We start from the raw sequence: 18,451 nt of genomic DNA, 5'->3' as shown, positions 1-18,451 counted from the left end.
AATCATATCTCTCATTACATTTTTCACTTATGTATTTTCTTCTTCTAAATTTATATCTACATTTTCCGCCCTTCTTATTTTTCAAAGCTTACGTTACAGTTCTTTTTGTGTTACAAATCTAATAACAGACAAACACACACATACACAAAAGAAAGATTTTTTTTCTCATTTTCTATATGATAGAAGTAATTTCTCTATCGGTATAATAATATCACGTACTTATTTATTTAAAAATTTAAATCTGGCTTGATTTCCTTTCATTTCACAGTCTTGAAATAGATTTTTCTTTTTCATCTCATTCCTTTTAAAAACTTTAAATGAACTCAGTAGTATTTAACATATTTAGCAGAAATACGAAAGTAATAAAAAGAGACATGTCTTTATTTAAATCGAAGCAAGCTTAACGTAAGGCAAAAAATTCTCACAAGACTGCAAAATCAAACTTGTATACATCAACCTCTCGTTCTATAATAAATGGCGTCAAATACATTAAAATGTTACAAATTAAAATTTGATTGATTTCAATTCAAAAACATTTAAACGTGCGTTTTGCTTTGAGTTTTTTTTTTTTTTTTTTTTTTTTTTAATTCCGCTCAAAGAAATATTTTACTTTATATGCTTTCAACATATTGTAAAATTAAAAAAGTAAAAATAAAAATCAATATTTTAATTTTATTAAAATCTTTATGTTTATTTCATGTACATGGATTTCTTAGTTTTTTTTGTTCTATCCGCTTGTTGAATTGTTCAAACAAGACGGGAAACATAACATTACATCTACATACGATGTGCATTATATTGTTTGTTTGCATTGTATAACTTCCGTGTCATAAAACTATATGCAACAAATTGTAACAAACTATAAAAACTTCTTAGTTATTTATGCTAATAAACGTATTTCTTTTAAACTAACATTTTTCTGTAGATACCAAGATTGTAAATTTAAAACACCAAAGGTAGTACTTTTACACGTTTCATTACTATCTCTTCCGTGGTATATAAACTAAAAACTTCCTAGTTTCATTCAGTTTGGTCTTTAGTATAGTCACCCGTAACTAGCAAACCAACACCTTAAACTTTTAAAAATAAACAGCCAAATCCACAACGCTAACTGCTAACTGTAACTCAACCTAACACTGTCAATCACCATTTATCCCATTCTAAGTTGCACTGGATAAGTAGTGAATCCAGTGGACTTCGGGTTTTAGTCTAATTCGTCAATCTACAAGGAGGAGCCGTTTCCAAGTCACAAGAAGAAGCCATTTACATCAACAGAAGGTTACTTAAAAAAAAAATCCTTGCACACACAAATTCACTACACTACATTAAACTTTCTATTTCCTGAATGTTCAATAAAAACATTACATTCAAATATAAAACATACTTCTGTGTCAAGTAATTTATTTCTACCAAAAGAAAGAAAGAGAAAAAACGAGATTGATAAAGTACATGTGGCTTTATAACACTAAATACTGTAGTATTTAAGCTCGATCTTAATCCCTATAACAGTGTCATTAAGATTATTGTCATGGTGGAAATGCTGAGAGGCTTACGCTTTTGTAACAATTTCAAGTATACAAAATAATCAGCTTTACGATAGTACGTAATTGTCAATACTAGGCTGTTGTTAATACTAAGCTGATTTAAGAAGAAACTTGCTGATATCTTTTCTCTCAAATCTTTTTTTTTTTTTTTTAATGGACTTTATACTGAGATAATGAAGGGGAAATTTATAAGTAGTAAGACTTATCTAAGATTTGTTAATTTGTAGAGCAAACTATGTTGATATAACCAAAGACAAATTTTTAAACTTCGTTATTGTTTCTCATTTATTACACTTTAATAAAGATAAAATAATTTTCTTTATTGAGCTTTCTTCTTGTTATTATTATTACTAAACTATCTAAGGTAATATCTAGTATTACTGTGGTTGAGCTTTGTCAAGAACTTTTCGTGTTTATTGTTCGTTTTGTTTCTTGAGGAGGTTTCTTGCTATCGTGATTAATGATAGGAATACTGATATTTGCAGTTTTGGGATGAGAATGTGTTCTACTTTCATTTTGTTAAGTTTGGTTTTAAAGTCTGTACCATAGATCCTGTAGCTGATATTAAAACTAAGACTAGCATTACTCCTTCTTTCCACATATCCTTTATTTCTACCGCCAGATTAGTATATTTAGCCTTTTTCTTTGTATATGCTTTTTGCAGATTTTTTTCTTATCTAACAGTATTGAAATGTAAGTAAGATAGGTACATGGATCCCAATGAAAAATCAGGTATTTATGAAATAAAATGCAGTTGCCAAGATTTATTGTAGCATCTAAAAGAAACGCAACACAGGGTAGAAGATTTAAAAAAAAAAAAAAATTGGAGCTAGAAATGAAGTAGAGAGACTGGTTTCTGAGAATTCACTTATTCATTAAAATAATAATAATAATAATAATAATAATAATAATAATAATAATAATAATAATAATAATAATAATAATAATAATAATAATAATAAAATAAATTTAGATAAGGGGTGGTTCAGTGACGAATGGAAGGCGGTAATTACAAAATTTTCACTTCGTATTGGCATGACAACATGAATTGGCAACCTTCCAACAAGGAACAAGAATGGCGCACAAATTGACTTCGCCATATTTTAGTTTACATCATCTTCATTCGCTGATTGTTTACATACTTGACAACGTGTTTCCGTTCAACATAGCTCTTCCCTTTGTAAGTCAGTTTCAGTTTTATTTCTTGATGTTTCTATTCTTTTTCTTTCTGTTTTTAACCTTTGTGACCAAGACTCAAGGAGAGAGTCGAAAGCATAGAAGCTCAAAGGAAATTCAGGAATTATAGAAATCTGTAAGTAAAATTATAAGGTATATTGATTTCTTCTTCCGGTCTATTAACATAACATTCGCTCTGTTGCACGTATTGTTTTGTCTTTAATGATAGACTTATTCCTGTATAATTTGAAGGTTTCGTTTTCATTCTTTCTAAAGTCAATTCAGACTGTATTGAAGTATCTTGGTGTATAAATTTTGTTGTTTTTACGTCACTCTGCATATTCAGTTGATGCTTGGATTTTGCATTCTCCTAGGATATGGCCTGTTGTTTTACTTTTCTTTTTATGTACATTTGTATGTGTTCCCTCTTTGATCTTTTAGAATATGTTTTCCGTACTAGGGTGTATGTATGATATTGTTTTGGATTGCTAATCCATATCCTTCTGTTGCTATTAAGGAATTGCTGTTAGTTACCCATATATGTGTGCATTCTTTGTTCATATGTTAATACTGCATTCTGTTCATATATTCGCTTGATTAATTGGTGTGTTAATGGAGATGTTAGCTTTTATTTATTTATTTATTTATTTATTTATTCAACACATCAGGCTCTAGGTCCAGTTACAGTGTTGTTCCTTTATAAATACATTTATTTAGTTATATCTTTATCAAGATTATACATTTATACATTTTCCTTATCACATATATTTTAAAGTTTATTCTTATATATTGTCTCCGACATTCCAAAACAAATATCTATCTCAGACATCCTTTCAATTACAGTAAAAGGTACTGTTATTTCCTACACGAGACATGCAATTGAATCTTCGAAGTAAGATCGAGACAGTCAATTTTACCATGTAGTAATTTGGTTAAAAATAAAAGATCCGTATGTTCTCTCTGCTAATTCAAAGTGCGCATATTGAAATTTTGTACTATTTCTGAATATGACTCGTATTTGGGATACATGGCAGTTAAATACTTTCAAGAAATTGGATTGTATTCTTTCAATCAGATCATGTGTTTCAATGCTTTTGGTGACCATTCTAATTACGATCTCATCAAACAGAAATACAGTTTCATTAATGTCACATCGTTTCGAAACTCTTTGCCTATTCTCATAATAATGCCAAGAGTTCTATATGAATTATTATAGAAGACTATACATAAAGGCGAAAGCAGACACATCCTTCTGATAAAAATAACCCCCAAACTATAAACAATGATAAAAAATAAAACTTCTAAAAGTGTAAACAATACAAGGTCGGTAAAATAATGAAATGACATAACGAGGGGTATAAGAAAATAAATTGAGATTGCAAAAGCGCTAGAAGAATAAATAAAACAAAAACATATAACAAGAAAAGAGACTATGTTAGGAATAATACAAGAACACAGAAAAGCTTAAAGGGGAAGCATCAAAGAATTTTAAGAGGCCTAATCACTGCGAAATTAAAATACCGCTAATTTTACAGTAATTATGTGATATCTTCAAATAGATAAAAGATAATCGAAATGTGGAACAAGAGCGCCCTAGACAATATTATTTTGCATGAGGTATCGTTATCAAGAGTCACCTAGTAGCTTTCCGTTTGCAGCCATGTAGAAACGTGAAAAGAAATGGCAATTTTCTAAATGTCTGGAAATCGAAAGCAGATAAGTGAGTCGTGATAACGGTATCTAGGGCATTCTTGTTCCACATTTCGATTATATTTTATCTATTTGAAGATATCACATAATTACCTGTAAAATTAGCAGTATTTTAATTTCGTCGTGATGGGGTCTCTTAACTATCTCAATCTTGCGAATAAATACAAGATATAGTTACAAGAAACAAAGTTATTCTCAATACCTGAATAGTATTTTATTATTAGCCAGTCCTAAACGTTTTCTGAGGTCTAAGTATTTCTGACATTCTGCAAGAATGTGCCGAATACTCAGTGGAATAATACTTTCTTCACAATATGGACGGCTAAGGTATTAAGCATGTATTCGTTTGTCACTTTCCTGATTGGCTGCTTGTTATTACTTTATTACTTGTTATTTTTTTTAAATTGTTTATTTTGAATTGTTGTTATAATAATTTTATCCTTTAAAGTTCTTCTCTATATCGCATTTTCGTTCTACGTGTAGCAATATTATTTGTTGAGTATATAGTGCTGTATATCAATATATTAAACGAAATAAGTATTCATTTATTCATTTACCTCAAATAGAAAGCTTACAACGACCAATCCGTCTTTCTCTTTTACTGCCACTTCCTGAGTTTTGTAGGAGCTCTTGAAATGTACCACATGCATTTCTAATGGGAAACTAAAAGAAATTAACAATTATTCTTCCAATGCTTTATTATATTTCGGAAACAATACAAATGTCCTAAGGATAGACAACGAAAAGATATGCATTCCACGAAATAGTGTCTGACAACCAAGGAAATTATAGGGAATTTAAAAAAAAAAAAAAAGCGTTGCCAGAACGAACTCAAAAAGAATTAATTTCTCTTATTAACTTCTCAGTGGTAGAGCGTTCACCTCCGGTGCTTGGGGTCCCTGGTTCGATCCCAGCTCGCGCCCTGTGGACTTTGTGGTGGACAAACATCGTGCTCGTGGGTTTTCTCGGGTTCTCCCGTTTCCTCCCGTATCTTCATTCCATCATTCCATTCATCTCTCATCATCACCGTCTCCTTTAGCCTAACTGGCATAACCGTGGGACGTAAAACTTGAAGATTTCATTTCATTTTTTCTTATTAACTTCTATAGGCTTTATACCAATTGTTTTATATACTTTATTATTATACTCATTAAACAATTCTTGTAATATATCTATCCATTTATAATTTCCTTGAGTACTAATTTTTTTTTTCACATATTTTGTTTAAGAGTTGTGTTAAAAGGTTCTATGGTATGTTGTTTTACGAAGACACATGCTCAAAATGGAGGGCTCAAAATTGAAAAATTCCCAAAATATCATCTCTCTATGACTTACAGTTCCCGAGATATGGCTCCTTAAATCTCCTGAAGTCCGAATTTTTTGGCCAATATCTGAGGAATGGTGGCCACCGCTTACTATTTGATACCAAAATGTTCATCATTCTCTTAGGTATTGATCAACACCAATATGATCTCTCTAGGCTTACGGTTCCCGAGATATGTCTCCTTAAGTCTTCCGAAATCCGAACTTGTTTTTGGTCAATATCTGGGGAATGGTGGCCAGTTGGCTAGTGGCCACCGCTTACTATTTGGTACCAAAATGTTCATCATCCTCTTGGGTATTGATCAATACCAATATGGTCTCTCTAGGGCTTGCGGTTCCCGAGATATGGCTTCTTAAATCTCCCGAAATCGGAATTTTTTTGGCCAATATTTTGGGAACGGTAATAGTGACGTGAAAATACCATCACTTCTTTCAAATAGTTTTTGATGCACTATCGAATGAAGGGTTCAAAATTTTAAAAAACCACAAATAACACACACACACACACACACACACATATATATATATATATATATATAAAGAGAGAGAGAGAGAGAGAATTCAGTAACGAACTTTTTAACTTCGTTGAAAAGTTAAAAGCTTGTTCAATGCAGATAATCATTGCTAAAATTTATGTAAGAATTTAAAGTTTTACGAAAAGAATGGTTGTGATTTTTATTCTTTATGGAAACATTTCCTTACTTTTAATTTCCGAAATGCGTTCTATGCTTGAGCGATTTTGACTAAAAATTTGGTCAAAATTATGTTCTCTATATTTCCTACTATATAGGGAACTGAATGTAGAACTAATGTTGTAATTCAAATAATATACTTTTTCTTATACGTTAGATAAACTGAAAATCAATGAAATATTTCGGTTTGCCTCTCTAACCAAAAAATAACTGCGGTAAGTTAAAATTCAAATTCTAGCAAAACTACGTTATATTGATCATGGAAGTAATTCCCAGTAAACTGTACAAAATTGTTACAGTAATTAAGTACTTTGTTTTCCAGCGAGAATTTAAAAGATTTGGAAAAGATTACTACTTCTTAATTTTTTATTAGGTTTATACCTATTCTGGCACTAAAAGTTCAGAAAATAATATATTTTTTTGAAATTAGAAGCTCAAGCTATATTTATAAAACGCATACCTCTTACACTACAAAGTAAATAGAAACTAAAAATAGTACAAGGATGATCCAAAAATCACGTTAAGAATGACATTTGTGTAGAAAATACCGTTAAATTTGCAAAGATGTATATAGAATACCAAAACGTCTATTTTTGTGACATGCGTTTGATATTACAGACTTGTCGAATGTTTCGTGTTGAATTCTGTTACAGTTGAAGAAGTGCACTATATCATAAGATCTTCTAAAATTTTTTTAAACTGAATATCATCCTACATATTTTATTTTTTCTGAATTATAAATTGTGACTTTAAACGGTTTAGTGAATACAGTATGAAGTACTAATACATTTTTGTTAGGTTTGTTTACTAAAAACTGCCCTGTCTTGATTAACAATTGTTTACTTCTTTTCAGTCATCAAACAAGCCAAATAACATAACTTTCTGTAATGTTTTAGTTTAATTTGTAATATAAAGTGTGAATTAGTGATTATTATGTAATCGAACATTATGTCTGTTATAGAATATTTCATTGCTTTATTACGTATCTCAGGACGTACGATGAACACGAAAGCAAAATATGTGAAAATAACATATAGAAATATCACAAAATAATTAATTACTATATTGGTGGCAAAGTCTCAGATTCAAGACTTGACTGTGGTTCACTTCAGTTTGAATGAGATTACAACGTATCTCAAATTGCTTTTAGAATTTTTATAATGTTTGTCTTCTTTCTTACTTCAACCATAGGTTGGTGGGCAACATGGAAATTTTAAATCTTTTCTCTCCCTTGGGAGAGCTGTTTCATATTTTGATAAGATCTCTTCTTCGTAGCTGCATCTACGTATTTTATCTTTGGTCTTCCTCTTCCTGGTTTTCCTTCTGCCTTTCCCTGTATCAACACGGTGATCCAATCGAGTGCCGAATAAGATAGCCAAGCATGCTGTTCCTTCTTTTTCCTATTATGTTCATGATCTGTCGTCCTTCATTGGCTTTTTTTACTACGTCTTCATTCTTTTTCGTTTCGGTCCATGATATGCGCAGCATTCTGCGCAAACACGACATTTCAAATGTTTCCAGCTTGGATATTTCAGTTTTTCATAATGTTCATAGGGTACGTTATTAATTAGCAATGATTATCGAATGGTTCATCATTATACGTTTTAGACTAACAAAAATTCTTCAAAAATGCTGTTTGTTTAGATACGCATTCTTGTTTCTGAAGTTCAGTTTTTCATTTTTAGATTCAACCGGTTTGCTCATTCCTACTTGGGAAACAGAAGTTCTAAATAACAATTTACAGCGCTAGTTAAACATGTTTCAGCATATTTCATTTCATTTCATTTCATTTATTTGCCTGTTTCATTAGCTTACAAAGCATGAGAAATTCTCATGTAAGCATTACAGTTGTCAGAAAGAAAGAAAAAAAACATACAATATTGTCAAGTACCAGAAGTATACATCATGATATCTTTCTAAAAATACAAAACCACATAATTAGGTAACTGTTTCTACCACACCAGGCATGTACTCACGGGTAAGTATCTGTTTCCAACTCTTCAGTTAATGAGTCATTTAAATATTCTTTAATTGTGTAATAGCCCTTTTCAGTGAGTAGATTATATAAAGTCTTACCAAGAATGGAAACATTGGTCATATTTTTCAAGTACAGAGGAAGTTTATTATACAATCTGACACAATTCATGTACACGGTTTTGCTTATATTAGCATATTTTTGATGCATCACAAATATGTCACTACCTTGTCTTGTATTATGGCTATGAACATTTTTATTAAAGATAAAAAGATGCTTGTTTTTCACAGTAAAAAGAATAGATTTATAGATGTATAAGCTGGGGAGTGTTAAAATTTTTGCTTCTATGAAAACCTTTTTACATGACGATTTTGTGGGTAACCCAAAAATTATTCTAATCGCTTTCTTTTGCAATCGGAAAGTGCTTAAACTATTTTCAGCAGATCCCCAGTGTATTATGCCGAAGTTAATTAATGAATTAAACTTGGCGTAGTAAAAGCTAAGAAGTGCTTCTTTCGATACAGTACCTTGAAGTTTGTATAAGGCAAAACACACGCTACTTAGTTTCTTGTTTAAAGTGGAGATATGAGCAGACCATGAAAGATCATCGCTTATGATTACACCTAAAAGCTTTGTTATGCAAGAATATTGGAGTAAGTTAGAAGATATTTTTATTCTAGGTGATATACGCGGTTTTCCTGGAAAATGAAAATGTAAGAGGATCGATTTATCATGATTTATAATTAACCTATTCGCTGTTATCCATTTTACTAATTTGTCCGTAAAAATGTCAGATTTCCTCTCAACTTCTTTTATTGATTTTCCTGATATTATCATACTGATGTCATCAGCATATAGAATACATTTCGCTGGATGCATAAATTCTAACAAGTCATTTATATATATCAGGAAGAGAATAGGACCCAAAATGGAACCTTGAGGAACACCTCTGACTACAGTTGATAAAGACGAACAAGTTGTTTGAAACCCATCTGCAGCTAATTTTGATATTTGTACCGCTTGTTGCCTACTGGATAAATAAGAGAGAAACCAGTTGTGAGCTACTCCTCTAATACCATAAGCATACAACTTGCTTAAAAGAATAGCATGATCAATTGTATCAAAAGCTTTGGATAAGTCGATGAATAGGCCAACAACATATTTACTGTTTTTTAATTCAAGAGCTATATTGGACATGTAATCAAACAAGGCTGTTTCAATACTTTTCTTATTTTGAAAGCCATGTTGTGATGGTGATAGTAAGTTACATGACTTCAAAAAATTGCAGAGTCGTGACTTCATCACATATTCAAAAATTTTTGAAAACGTGGAAAGAATGGAGACTGGGCGATAATTTCTTACATCATGCATACTCCCCTTTTTATGGAGAGGAATTACTTTTGCCACTTTTAACACTGATGGAAAACATCCTTTCTCAAGAGGATATTTTCAACAATGTACATCGGCATCAGGAACTTGGATAAATATCCATTTCAAGGTGCCAAATTCCTTCCCCCCCCCCAAAAAAAAATCACACGCGTGTTTTGAAAAATTTCTTTAGTTGCACTGAGCCAGTGGGGAATGAATAATCAATACATAACATATTTCAAAATTTGTTCCTCATGATATTCAAAGTATGCTAAAGTTTGTTTTAAACATAGGAAACTTATTGTTTACTTACCAATACATTCTCATGTGGGAAAATTAAATATTCTTCAGATGTATCGGAACAATAAACTAGTTCCGTTTTCAGTGGTAAGATAACAAGAATAAAAATGGATGAGTAAAATATGGTATGGAAAAAGGAATATATATACCATTCATTAGTCAGAGTCATTCTTTACTCATAAACATAACAGCTTTAAATCTGAATTTTGGCAACATTGATAAAATCTGGCTACCTACCTGTGATGTATATTTTGAAACTGGCACCCCAGTGACGTAACATAGACACCGTGTTTCCTTCAACTCACTTTCTTTTGCTCACTATGCTCTGCTCGTGGTTTTTAGTACCCATCTCTCACATTATATATATATTTTGTTGGTACGTAAGCAATTTTTTGTTAATTTGAATTATCCTCTCATGCGCTTACATAATGTTAATCAAATCAACATATTAATAAATTATGATTGACTAAAACAGAAGTACACTGTAGCCTGTGTGCTCACTGTGAAATCAGCCAGAAGTATCATATTGAAGTTGATGACTCCGTGCATCGAGAAATAATGGTATCGCATTAGGAAGACAATGGAATGAAGATCCTTATGATCATAACCTCCTGACGTCCAGAGGAAATCGAGTACATGAAGCAGGAGAAATCTTAACTGCTGTCCAATTGCACAGCATAAGGCGCTTCTGCTATTGTTCGTCTGCCGAAGCAAAATTTGAAGTGTAGAAATTATCCTATAAAAGGTTTCAACTCAACAAAGCTCGAGATATCCGCAGAAACGAACGGACAAATGTCGTTATGTTTTGTAGAGCCAGCTCTAGGTGGGGTGTCAGGAGGATAAATTTGTATTTTTTTGGGCATAATTCTCGTTAAGCATCTTTGACATCTTTACTGGTTGTTATTGAAGAAGAAGATATGAAAGAAAAAATGTCACGATTTGTATCTGTTAAAATTTCGCGTTGAATTTCATTGAAGTAGCAATAACGATCTGATATACTGCGGCATGTTGATAACAATAATCGTGTGGTACAGCTCCAGGTAATTATACAATTAAAACAAATCTATAAATTAAGAATTTTATTCGGGAAATATTAATAATTTCAAATGCTCGTATATATTTTTATTCATATAAGTATAATGTACAAAATTAATATTTTTTTCGAAGTAGAAATGTGAAACAGTTTCATTCTTTAGCTACTGGTTTTGCTTTCACTTCGTTTAATAACTTCGTTTATTACTGAACTTTAATTTGTACCTGAAATTTTAATCAATTGCACGTTTGTTTCTTTTAGTACTGCTAAGTTGGATTTTTTCACTGTTACTATATGATTATTCTCCAGGTAAACGATCTTTCAGATAAACTTAAAAGTTATTGTAGTGACTATATATTTAAGAAACATGGCACAGCATTACTGGGAGCAGTATAAAGCTGATTGTGAGTAACTATCACGCTATATGATATTTTTCTAATTTTAGTTGTTAATGTAAATTACATGTATAATGCATAACTATATAAGTTCCTGTTCATGTATTTCATATATTTTTTTTATTCTCGTTAATATCTTATGCAATATTCTAAATTTCTATTATTGTTTCGTGTATTTTCTATGTATATGGAAAAATATCCTGTATATTTTCAAATTCAATATCCTACACAATATACTAAATATCTACTATTGTCTTGACTATTTTCTGTGTATATGTAAAATATCCCATTCATGTTTTTCCTACTTATCTACATTATGTAGCTACTTATTCTGTACTTCAATTAGTGTTTCTGTATTTGTGTATCTGTTTGCTTAGTGTATTGAGGATATTTAATGATGACCATTTCTTTTCTTTTCTTATATATATACAATTGTACTTGATTTGCATTATTACTTCTAGTATTTTTCTTTATTTAATTCTTTGCATTGTCTCTTTTTAGTGAATCAGAAGTATATACAGATTGTTCAAAAATGTACGTAATGGTATTTTACCTTAATGTGAGCGTTAGCTCGTTGGGGCCAATAAAAAGTACCTAGGTAAATAAATAAATAAAAATAAATAAATACATTTATTTATTTGTTTATTCTATAAGATTAGACAGTATTTGTACAACAAAGTTTATATATATAAACAGTATTTCAAAGACATACCTCAAACTAAAATCTGCTAATGCATGTATGGTTGTGTCATTCTAATCACTGTTAATGTTTAAAATAATATAGAAAGAAGTATGATTGTTGAAACATTTTAAACGTCAACTACAAAACGTTAAAATAAATCTAATAAGAATATTTTTCTAAGTTTGCTCAGAAGTAAGCGAAGAAAAATGAATTGGACATTTCTTTTTTTTAAATTTTTGGCTTTAAAAATAGAATAAAATGACTCTAAACGTGATTTTTGAATCACCAATTATTAACATGTAGATTATGTCCAGCAATTGTTTACTAAACTAATTAAATGTATTTCAATAAATAAAACAGGGAAGTAATAAGTTTCAATCATTAGCCAGTAACAAGACTTAATTAAAACAGTAATATAATTTCCTTTGCTACTTAACAACCCTAAACATTTTCAGATCAGATTTTATTTCATATACCCATTTTGAGTTTGCTTTGATTATACTTTTGGTATTCGTCTTGGCTTTTTGTTATTGTGTGTGATCGATTTCAGAAGTGTCAATATAAAACATAGTAAATAACATTTTCATTAAAACAAAAGATCACTGACTCTTATTAGAGTCGTTAAGAGCCTGCCTTACTAAACATAATTCATAATTTACCATTTTTCTTTTGCTTGTTTATTTATAAGCGAAAGAAGATAATGAAATGCAACTTACCACAATCATAGATAATGTTATTCTACAACAGAAAATATGAACCTAAAGAATTTTCAGTGTTGCAGAAATAACGTTTCCCCCAAAATCTAAGTTATGGCAGCGATTAGAGGAACGAACTCAACTGCATTTGATTATGTATCATGATGTTTTGGAATCCTGTGAACTATTTTTTAAATAACATTATTATTTAATTTGAATAAATGTGTGTTAAAATTATTTTGTTTATTGAAAAAACTAAATAAAACTACTATTTAAAAAGTAGTTCACAGGATTTCAAGACAACATGATACATAATCAAATGTGGTTGAGTTCGTTCCTCTAGTCGCTGCCTTAACTCAGATTTTCGGGGAAATGCTATTCTGGCAACACTGTAATTTCTGTGGATGGCAACGCTGAAAATTTTCAGTTACATATTTTCTGTTGTAGAATAACATTATCTATGATTGTGGTAAGTTGCATTTCATTATGTCCTTTCACTTCTGAATAAACAAGCAAAATAAAAATGGTAAATTTTGTATTATTTTTAGTAAGCCAAGCTCTTAACATAAGACACTCATGTTTTCAAATTGGAAATATTAAACTAAAATTGATTGTTGATCTAGTTTGGGTTTTAGAAGTTGCTAATTACAATTGTTGTTTTAAAAAAAATCACAATCACATTGCAGTGGAAATGTGTTTACTGAATTGATTTGAATAGCTAATCACATTACAAACGCATGTCACAATAATCCTCGAGAATTTGAATTGATTTTAAATCAATTAACAGTTATAACAATGAGGCGTTTTCTTCCAAGGTAACGATTGTCTAGAGATCGTTTATAGTGATACATTTGGATCATCTTGATTACAAAAGCAATCCCATTATTCTTTTCATAGTGGCCGTAACGAAATGTATTTATTACCTTTTTCCGTCAATTGAATGTTCACTTCCTTCCTCATCATTCTGCCCCCAATGAAAATGCAATTGGGAGAAAACATAGTTTGTGTTTAGAGGCCCATGACTTATATAGGGTCTTATTTTGTGCCATTTTCCACTCAAAACAACTGAAAATTTATGGAAGATTCTGTATAAAATATTGTAAATAATTCTCTGAATGCATATCTACTTCTTTAGTATATCAATTTGAATTTTTTTAAAAAATCAACAAATAGTATTCATCATGAATATCATTTTCATATGTTTATTTTTTCCTTTCGTAGTTTAAAATGTTTTAAGGCCTATATTTAGAAATGCATTAGCGCAATAATTCGACTCCTAATTTCTTATAAAGGATATATAGTATTGATAAATATAGTGTCGTTTGATATTAGATAATATTTTTCTGTTTTTTAAATTAACTACTATATGCCTCTTAACGTAATAAGCAAATATTCATTAACTGAATAAAAGTAGTAAGCTGAGGTTTAGTAAGGCAGACTTTTAAAGTGTTTTTAAACTTAGATTTACCTATTGACTCTTTTTCGTTACAAAAATATTTTAAACAGAATGGTGTTATTAGAACAAGAAAGAACATATTTTGCTACCTTATAATTATTTCATAAAGCAACAAGAAAGCTAAGCCGTTATACTAAATATTGTATATATTACTGCAGAACTTATGAAATTGAATTTGAAGATATTTATAACGGAAATTGATAAATAAGTAAAAACACAAGCGAATGCACAAACAAAAAAATCTAAAGCTTGTATTTTGGAGATTAGGTAGGATTACGTTTTGTTGATATCATAACCTTCAGTAACATGCAGAAATCATGTACAATCTTCACACATAAAAAACAAGGGAAAAAGTACAAAGAAATTCACTATACTGTTGAATGTTATAACAATTCTGTAGCAATATACTGTTAATCTATTAATTATACTATACAAAAATTACATTTTTTAAAATTTTCTTTTTAAAGTTTTTATCGCGTATGTCTTTCTTGACTCTGTGTGGCATCTTAATCTACAAAAATACAATCATATTCAAGCCAGTTCATTTAGATATCTATGGTTTACAGTTATTTATGTGCTTTCTGTAAAGCATTTGAACCGCTTACTGCGGAAAGCAAACATGTCCACCATTTATACGTTTCCTTTTTGGTGACGATAATGGTTTGTAATAGGTCAATGGATCGTTTAGCACCTAAATAACACTTATCCGCTCAATAACAATGGGCATTGCGCCGCCTGCAATTTTCCGTGTTATTCAGGCTTTTTTTTTCTTTTTTTTTCCCTCTCCTGCAAACATTAGGAAATGTCGACATGTTTGCTTTCTATCGTAAGTAGTTCATGTATTTACACATGAGACATCTCATTCTATTTCATGTTTACAATAATTTTCTCAATACATAGCGAACTGTAGCATATATGTAACGGTGATAATGTTAATATACCCAATTCCTTGAACAGGTTTCCACAGTGCACTCTCACGTTTAATTTATACATTACTCTAAAATTTTCTATTTGTAAAGACCATTTTCTTTACATTTGTTGAAGCACCACAAATTAATATACTAAAGAAAAGATGAGATTCAAATTTAGAAGTCATCTCTAAAATATACATACATATATACACATTGCTTCTTAAGACATGCACTACGTCAATATAAAGTATGGTGCTCAAACTTTTTTTTTTTTTTATTAGCGACAATCCCAAAAACTTTAGGTGTAGTTGATTCAACTTATATTTAGGGGTATATGTTATTCTGTAGTAGGTTGAAAGTGAGGTAGTTTTGTTAATATCACTTTCATAATCAACTTCTTTGATATAAAACAATATTGTAGCTTTTCCAGTATTTTGTTGGTTCATAACTTCCGCAGATCCCTCCACGTTTTCAATCTCTGATGTGTTCTTCATTTCTTGTTTTGATATTTATCGTCTATTGTATACCATATTTATCATAGTTAAATATGGATAAATTTATAGTTTGTTCTTCTCATTACGTTCCTAAAACTTATAATACGTAATTAATTCCTATTAAGATGTTTAGGAGAAGATGCTATGCTCGGCCACCGAAAATATAATAATTTTATACAAAAAATAAACCATGAAGTGTGCTTGAAAGTAAGTACATTAATGATTTTATAAATTATATTGTAGACGCAAATATTACGCTGTATGCGTGCGGTACTTCATTATTAATTAAGTGAAAGAAAGAAAATATTCGGAAGTTATGAACCAACAAAATACTGGAAGAGCTACAATACTATTTTATATCAAAGAAGTTGATTGTCAATGCAATATTAACAAAACTATCTCCTCTTCAACCTACTAGAGAAATATATATATATATATATCCCTAAGTATAAACAAAATTTAAATTGAATCAACTATACCATAAGTTTTTGGGATTATCATAAATGAAAATAACATTTGAGTACTATTATTTATATTGACGTAGTGCACGTCTTAAGAAGCAATGTGGATAGAGTTGTTTCTTCTTATAGCGAGGCTGGTGTTTGTATGTGTGCTACTGTTGAAATTTTTTATGTAGGAATTTTATATATGTTGTTTCAATTACATACGAGTAAGGTAAGCTTAACTTCTTGGCATTACAACTCACAAGAATTTATCGAGATATCAATAATAATAATAATAATAATAATAATAATAATAATAATAATAATAATAATAATAATAATAATAATAATAATAAGCGTTAGTTTAAGATTATGTAAACTTAGTAAGCGTTTTTATCAAGATTAAGACACACAAAACTATTTGGAATAATTATTTCTTTTTATCTTGTAAATATACAATTCTTTGCTGGTCCTATTTGATATATTTCCAGCTAATGCACAACTAAATCTATATTCAGTGCTTATCAAAGATAGAGGAATCAAGGTAAAATATAATACATACCAGTGTGTCCATTGTTTGTGATTTTCATCCGTTTTGGAGGAATCTGAAAATTGAACCATTTAAGTGGTTGGAGCTCTATTAAACTTGCTTCTCGGACAGCAATATCTACTGGCGATTGGAATGGACCTCTTAAAGGTGTCATAGATTTTGGCCACTTTTCTGGATCTATATCATAAAGAATAATGAAACCTTTCTCTAATATTTACTCAACTTAGCAGTCATATAATTCTATCACTGGAATGGAGTTAATCACAATTTAAGATGTATGTTTGACATTTTCAACATTTGGCCTAAAATTAAGGAAAATCTTTTTTGCATATTTTAATCGAGACTGGTGAAGGACCTATCCGGTTTCAATGATGTGAACAGACGTTGGAGGAGAAGGCTGAAATTCAACGCAAATGTAGAAGAGACTATGTAAATTCTATATTCCAAATGTAAATTGTAATAAAATGGATAGAACATATTCAAAAAGCACGAAACATTAACATTAATGTCAATGGAAAATCAACGAAAAACAAATAATTCCTCCACTTATCTCCGAAAATCAACGAAAAACAAATAATTCCTCCACTTATCTCGGAAGATCAATGAAAAACAAATAATTCCTCCACTTATCTCGGAAGATCAATGAAAAACAAATAATTCCTCCACTCATCTCGGAAGATCAATGAAAAACAAATAATTCATCCACTTATCTCAAAAACCAAAACAGGGAGATGGCTGAAATTCAGCTCAAGTGTAGAAGAGACTATGTAGATTCTACATTCCAAAATCAAATTGTCCCACAATGGATGGAATATGATGAAAAAAAAATCACGAAACATGAACATTAACGTCAATGGAAAATCAATGAAAAGAAAAAGTCATCCACATATCTCAAAAACTATAGTAAGGAGTTGGCTAATTGAAAGCTTATTGAAAAAACATAATGAAAAGTTAAAAAAATGACGTATAACACGTAAGGTAAATATGGATAGAACATTGTCAAAAGTTAATTTGTTTGAGTAAAATAAATAATAATAATCAAGTATATGCATCTTCTGCGAACTACTCAGGACGCCCCACGCAGAGGTTACGTGCTTGAAATATCTCACATCTGGATTTGGAATTTCCAGACTCATAGCAAGCAATTTGACTTTTTTACCTGATTGCATGACACAGTCTGATCCTTATGACAAACCGGTTAGACAACTTAATTTATAATATTTTGTTTTTATGCAAATTCATATTCTTCCATTTTATTAAAAAAATAGCACGGAGCGATATTTTTTATTACAAAAGCTTCTAAAATATTGAGAAAGGGTCTTTCCTTTGGCATTATGCTTTAAAAAGATAAATGATAAATAATTTGATGCTTACTTTTGTTTCTTTCAGAAAGCTGTAGATTCCTCCCTCTTCCCCCGCTAATTGCAAGATAATCTTATATCTTATTCTGTGGCAAACATGGTTGTGTTTTTCTCTTCTCTCTTACGTCCTGTCTTTCTTCTTGTATTATTAACCTTTCTAATTTGCTAGCTTTTTGTAAACTTGAAACAATAGATTTGATAATAGTTTGTAGGTTTTCACAAATAAATTCTGACTCAGAGAGACTACAGACGAATTTCACTTTTGATTAAGCAAAATCATTTTGAAACCTGACAGGAGCTGCTGTAGTCCCTGCATACAGATGTGTGCCAACCAATTTCCGGA

At 30.3% G+C, this 18,451-nt stretch overlaps 1 protein-coding gene across 3 annotated transcripts in view; it reads right to left on the bottom strand.

Moving 5' to 3' along the window:
- Positions 1–18,451, bottom strand: part of LOC145678802 (uncharacterized) — a 30,807-nt gene that overhangs the window by 9,089 nt on the left and 3,267 nt on the right. The window contains exons 3-5 of one of the 3 annotated variants that reach the window (XM_081749319.1): positions 16,760–16,924; positions 13,817–13,958; positions 4,988–5,093 (exon numbers count right to left, since the gene is read on the bottom strand). In XM_081749319.1, the coding sequence (XP_081605445.1) occupies positions 4,988–5,093; positions 13,817–13,958; positions 16,760–16,924 (413 nt within the window). Of the gene's footprint in view, positions 1–4,987; positions 5,094–13,816; positions 13,959–16,759; positions 16,925–18,451 lie in introns of those variants that run through there. The other 2 variants (XM_081749320.1, XM_081749321.1) reach the window with 2 other exon arrangements.

This window comes from Thermobia domestica, chromosome 2 (assembly GCF_964235325.1).
Source record: "Thermobia domestica chromosome 2, izTheDome1.hap1.1, whole genome shotgun sequence".
NCBI classification, from domain to species: Eukaryota; Metazoa; Arthropoda; class Insecta; order Zygentoma; family Lepismatidae; genus Thermobia; species Thermobia domestica.
Note: the sequence above shows the minus strand (reverse complement) of the source record. Positions and strands in the feature narration are given on the sequence as shown.